General features: G+C 39.6%; 1 protein-coding gene across 1 annotated transcript; it reads right to left on the bottom strand.

Moving 5' to 3' along the window:
* Positions 1-4217: 4217 nt before the first annotated feature.
* Positions 4218-5162, bottom strand: LOC308352649 (olfactory receptor 9A4; the record flags this gene model as incomplete). Its single annotated transcript, XM_080818964.1, has 1 exon — positions 4218-5162. One exon carries the CDS (start codon positions 5160-5162, stop codon positions 4218-4220), a length of 945 nt encoding a protein of 314 aa, XP_080675090.1.
* Positions 5163-6561: the final 1399 nt, after the last annotated feature.

The raw sequence follows: 6561 nt of genomic DNA, 5'->3' as shown, positions 1-6561 counted from the left end.
TTAAATTGGATTGCTTGCCTTTTATTGTTGAGTTGTAAGTGTTCTTTATGTATCCTGGACTCAAGTCCTCTATCAGATATATGATTTGCAAACATTTTCTCCCATTCTGTAGGCTGCCTTTTCACTCTCTTGATAGTATCCTTTGATGCACAAAAGATTTTAATTTTCATGAGGTTCAATTTCTCAAATTTTCCTATTGTTGCCTGTGCTTTTGGTGTCATATCCATGAAGTCAGTGCCAAATCCAATGTCAGGAAAATTTTCCCTGTGTTTTCTCCTCTAAGAGTTTTATAATTTTAGCTGTTACATCTAGGTCTTTGTTCTATTTTGAGTTAATTTTTGTATGTGCTGTGAGGTAAGAGTTCAAAATCATTCCTTTGTATGTAGATGTCCATTTCCCCCTGGATGGTGGGTTTTTAAACATTAACGATTGAAAATAATGTTCTGTGAGCTTTTTTCCCTTCTCTAAACTACTTATAAGTATATATCTAGGTTATGGAGGGAAAAGACTATAATAAAGAAAATTACAACATATAATGTTACTTTTTTCAAATATATATAATTTTATAGTTCTGGGTTGAAATTAGGCATTCCTGGGGCACCTGGGTGGCTCAGTGGATTAAGCCTCTGCCTTCAGCTCAGGTCATGATCTCAGGGTTCTGGGATCAAGCTTCGCATCGGGCTCTCTGCTCAGTGGGGAGCCTGCTTCCCCCTCTCTCTCTGCCTGCCTCTCTGCCTACTTGTGATCCCTCTCTCTATGTCAAATAAATAAAAATTTTAAAAATATATTTTAAAAAAAAAGAAATTAGGCATTCCTACTGACAGCAGGCTTGGCCTTCTAACTTACTTAGGTGAGTGAAATCTGACCATGATTTACCATAATCTTTTCCCACTATCTCAGGACCAGCCAAATCCCAGTTAGAGACTATCCCATTATTCTAAACTCTAATAAAGATGATAAGGAGCAGAGGAGCAACTGACCCATAGCAGACAAATAATGAGAACAAAAACAAACATTTGTTGTTGTGGAATACAACGATTTTGAGATTACTTCTTACCATGACATAACGTAGACTATCCTGATTGATACAAGAATAATTAACAAGTAGGTCAGATAAAGATATATGTAGTATTTCATGATTTAGCAGTGTAGTCTATCCAGCATAGTGGTTAAGAGAAGAAACAGAAGCCAGACCACCTAGGTTTAGATCCTGGGCCTTCACATACTAACAATGTGACCTTGGATGAGTCACTTAGTATTTCTGTGCCAGAGTTCCTTGGGTAATAATAGTAGTTACCATAGGGAGTTCTTTTATGATTTAAATGAGTTCTTCTTTGTTTAGTTATAAGAATTAAGTGCCAGAGTTAAGCAGTATTTCTTAGCTTGGGTTCCTCAGGAGGCCAAGAAATTATGAGTTTTCATTGGGGAATACAGTCCTTGAGGGCAGGTATGAGTGACAAAAGATATAAAAAATGGAAGGCTATAAAACCAATAAAAAGATGTTTTATCAAGTTTGCTACCATCAAGTGCAATGAATTGCTTGATCTTTAGAAAAACTCACCTTAGAAGGTGTATAAACTGTGTCTCATGACTGTTCATCAGACGGGAAAAGAGGAAAAATTATCTACCAGTTTCTACTTTCATCAATCAAATTACATTCAATCGGGACTAACTCCTCAGAACTTCTGGGTTGCCCATGTACAGACTTGGATGCCATGTAGGTCCCTCTGGTGAAATCAACAGGGAATCCCTAAGGCTAGATGTGCAAGGTGCTCCTGACATGCATAATATGAAATACTGGTTGTTAACATCATTATTATTGTTTGCATTATACAAATAAACCAAACATTTCTATAGTCAGTTTTTTTTGGAGGTACAGAGAAGTATCTAGCATAGCAGAAAGCTTTTGTCTGCAAAGTTAGGGGGATAAGGGGGTGTAGGCACTGGTCTTCTCCAGTGTTTAACCTCAGTGCTACATTGCTTTGGGGTATGGAACTCTAAATGGATAGTTCTCTCTAACACTTACTACCTAGTACACAGGTAAGTAAGTATTTTATCTCAGAACAAGATTCCTCAGAATGGGACAGAATCTTCTCTTTTCTGAAAGTGATGTTTCTTCCCTATCAGACATATTAACTGAGGCCTTAGGTTCAAGAAAGTGTACAGTCACTTCTACAAAGGCCTCCTTCTCCTGATATTCTTCTTGAGTTCCTAGCTTCTATGTTATGGACCAGTAATATTTCCCAAAATGTTTTAATTTAACAGAAGGCTCCACTTACCAAATATCTTCCAGTTAGAGAAATGTATTCATATAAATAACCAGGTATTCCTGAATAAGAAAAAAAAATACATGTATAAATAAAAAGATGAGAGGTTGAGTTACTACATCCCTTAAAAACATAAACAAAATGTGATTATTTTTATAGATAATACCTATACATGGTTACGAAAATAATAGACTATTAGAAGGCAAAGAGTGAAAAATCTGGTTCTTTCTCCATTCTGTCTGCCCATTCCCACACCACAATTTCACAGGTAACCATGTCTTAATTTCTTATGATGCTGTCCACAAGCAAATATAAATATGCCCTATTTCTACTGCATTCTTATACAAAAGTAAATACTAAGTTCAATGTATTTTGCTTTTCTCACTTAAAAGTACAGCGTGGGGATCATTTCTTATCATTACAGAAAGAGTTTTATTATTCTTTTTATAGCTGCATAATATTTCATTTCATGAATGAAACAATTTATTTAACCAGTCACCTACTGATATCCCATTTGGTTAACAATATTTCATTATTACAAAAATGCCATCATGGATAAAACTGTGTTTATGACATAAGAAATGGAATCACTGATTAAGACCAAAGTCAGGCTGACTAGGGAAAGCGTGAGTGAAGTTGATGGCGCTAGGAAAGAGGCACAAAGGCTTCCTGGTGGGAAGATGAATGACAGCACAATAATCTTGGGTCCATGAGGGGGAAAGGTAATAGCGAACCCAGAAGTGAATGGGGGAACTGAAGCCACAGGAAGAGAGCTACAAAGAGGAATCAGGAAACAAAGTGGGCAGGAGAGGATGAAAAACTGAAAGGGACAGGAAGCAGGGGCCAGGTAACGTGGACCTTGGAAACTGAAGAATGTGACAGGGATGAGAGGCTGCCTCCTCTTCTGTACTCTCTTCACTCCCCCTGATCCCAGGGACCCAGGCAGGCCAGCTCTCCCCTGTCACATCAGCTCCTGGCACAGAAGCCCCATTGTCCCACATCCTTTCTGGCTGCAGGCAACATGATCTGGGTACTTTCAGGTGAGAGAACGTCAACTTACCTAACTCTTTCTCCCACACCCTGAGGAAGTCCACCTATTAGAGATGTGTCTGTATTTAAAGATAACCACTCCTAGGATTGTCAAGGTGTCCAAAATTGTGGAATGACTTCATTCTCTAAATTCTGCCAGCCAAGAAAATACGCAGCAAACTACTAAGGCAAGAGAACTTTGGGACAGGAAATCAAGGGTAGAGGAAATCCTTCCCCCCACAACAGCATTAACATCAGCTGGAGCTGTTTAGAAATGTAGACTATCAAGCCTTAGTCCAGACGACTGAATTAGAATGTACATTTCAACCAGATCCCCACGTGACAGAAATACATGTTAAAGTTTGAGAGGCACCACCTTAGGTCTGCATTTCCATGACTGAAATTAGAAATGTCATATTCATCAACTTGAAAGAATAAAGTATTGTTGTGTCTGCTAAAGAGAGAGAGAAGAGATTGAGAGAGAGAGAGAATATGTTTGAGCCAGGGAAGTAACAGGAAGTTTACACAATCAGAGGACCAAAAGCACAGGACATTTTAGATGATTTAGATGACCTAGAATCCAGTAGTCATCCCATTCTGCAGTGGGAGAAAATTTTTCTACCCTTTCTTATTCAGAAACTTAAATATCACACATATTATTTTTCCATTTAATTTTTTAAAAGTTTTATTGTGAAATATATCATAATTTCAGAAGGGTATGTGTATCTGTATCTGTATCCATATATGTAACTTTATCATAAGGTAAATTTTTAGTAACAGCCGAGCATGTTAAAAACCACGGCCATAACTTAAAAGGCTTTTGTTGCACACACATTATTTGATGGTGACTAAGATGCAGCTAAAAGATGAGTAAGTACTTATCAGAGCATTCTAGAATTCATAACAATACTTAAGACAAGATTAGTTACTAAATTGTTGACAGCATCTTTTCACTCCATCCTGAAGGGCTTCTATTACTTTGTCATTTCGGAGGGTGAAGATGAAAGGGTTGAGGAAAGGAGTAACCACTGAAACCATCAACGAAACTACCCTATTGTAATCTGCAGCCTGTGTTTGCTTGGGTTTCACATACAGGAACAAGCAACTGCCGTAGCCAATAATGACACAAGTGAAGTGAGATGCACACGTAGAGAAGGCTTTCCTCCGACCAGAGGCTGAAGGGATCTTGAGGATGGTGGAGATGATGTAGGTGTAGGAGATGATCGTAGGGATCAAAGAACCAAAAAGAACAAAAATAGCCATTAAGAATAGGATAAACTCTATGAAAAGGGTATTATTGCAGGATAGTTTCAGCAATTGCCCTCGGTCACAGAAGAAATTGTTCACCACATGTGATTTACAGAAGGTGAGCTGAAATGTGGCATACACTGGCCAGATTTGAAAAAGGAACCCAAACACCCATGACACAACGACCACCCAGATGCAGGTTCGGTTGTTCATAATGATGTTGTATCTCAAAGGGTTACAGACAGCCACATAACGGTCCACAGCCATTGCTCCCAGCAATATAAACTCTGAGGTCCCCAGAGAAAGATACAGGAAGAGCTGGGTGACACATGCAGCCAGAGATATTGTCTGCATTCCAGGGAGAAGCAATCCCCAAAGCATCACAGGCACGATAATAGTAGTCACCAAGATCTCCAAGGCAGAGAGATGACCAAGGAAGAAATACATGGGGGACTGCAGACGTTTATCAACACACACCATCACAATAATGACCGTGTTTCCCATTAATGTCACTAAGTAGAAGAAGAAGAAGGTAGCGAAGAGAAGATGGTGTAGTTCTCTGGAGCCGGGGAAGCCAAGGAGGTAAAATTCAGTGGCACTAGAGTGATTCACCAACATTTAGTTCTGAGCTGTGGTTCCTTGTGAAATCTAAAGAGCAAAGGAGAGAAAACAGGCTTTTGATTTCAAAAAGATTAAGGACAACTCCAGTTGAGGAAATATCAGCCACACCTAGACTCTACAACATACTACTACTACTTTCTATACAAACTTGATGTTAAATGTTTTATGTAGGACATGCATAAATTTGAAAGTAAATTAAAAGCCCAAGAAGATAAGCAATAGCCACCAACACCACACCTTAGGCATGAAAACGCACCCACCCCTGTCTACCCTTGTACACCTTGTCTACCCTTACCACACCCACCCTCTACCCTTGTCTCTCAGTTCACCGGTCATCCTCCCTTGAACTCTGTTCTGATATGCCACCCTGTCCTTTCCTGACTACAGTTATACCACCAACACTTCCATCTCAAATGCCCTGAAGAGTTTTACCTGCCTCCTTTATCTATTTCTGCAAAATCCTGCTAATTTCAACAGTTATTAGAATAGCAAATCCCAATATTAGCCAATCACATGCAGATGTGGTTATTTTGTATCTTCTAACATAGAGGATGCTGCATTACATTCATGTTAAGTTCTGCCTCAATTATATTATAAATTTTGCTGTGTTGTGAGGAAGTGGGAACTCTCTAGAACATTGTCATAAGAAAGAACTATTTTGAGACAAAATATTGAGTCTTTCCCTGATTTCTGGAGAGCTGGCTCCCTGGAGGGGATCATCCACTCCTTCCTCCCTATTCTCATGATAAAATCCTTCCTCCATTTCTCATTTGAGTGTCCTCCAAGCAGGAAAAGCCTCCCAGCTCTCCATTAGTGACCTCTAACTCTTCTATCTTGATTCCCCTGGTCAGTAATTGACACCAGGGAGGGGAGGGTCGGAAAGGAACTCCTATCTGTGCTCCAGCATCCACCCTAGACCAGAAGACAAGAAAACACCTGTGATATAGAGGCAAAATCCTCCATATTCCCCAGGTCTCAAATCTCTACTTCCATCAGGGACACAAGAACTCAAAATGGGCAGCCCATCCCTCTAACCAAACTGCCATGGGGTCAGCCCATTGAGCAACTTGGAAAATTCCAGAGAGCACATCTACTTATCTAGGACCTTCCATTTTCTCCAGAGCCCTAAGGTATGCAAAAATGATAGAAGATACCAATAGAGATCATACTCAGTTCCTCAGGAGAACTGGGCTCCTTCCCTCTCCACACGCAGAATTTTGCCCAAAGATATCCTCTCCACAGACCCTTTCCCCCTCATCCTCTCCAAACAATACATGCACAGTTTCACTCTCTAACCTCTTTAGGCTGTATTTTTCTTTCTGTTGGCTCGCATCAATACCTCAAATCATAGTATGCATTTGTTTCTTACTTTATCATCAAAGTCCCACATTAGAAT

Source organism: Martes martes (assembly GCF_963455335.1).
Source record: "Martes martes genome assembly, chromosome: 11".
Lineage (NCBI taxonomy): Eukaryota > Metazoa > Chordata > Mammalia > Carnivora > Mustelidae > Martes > Martes martes.
This window is presented reverse-complemented; position numbering and strand designations above follow the sequence as displayed.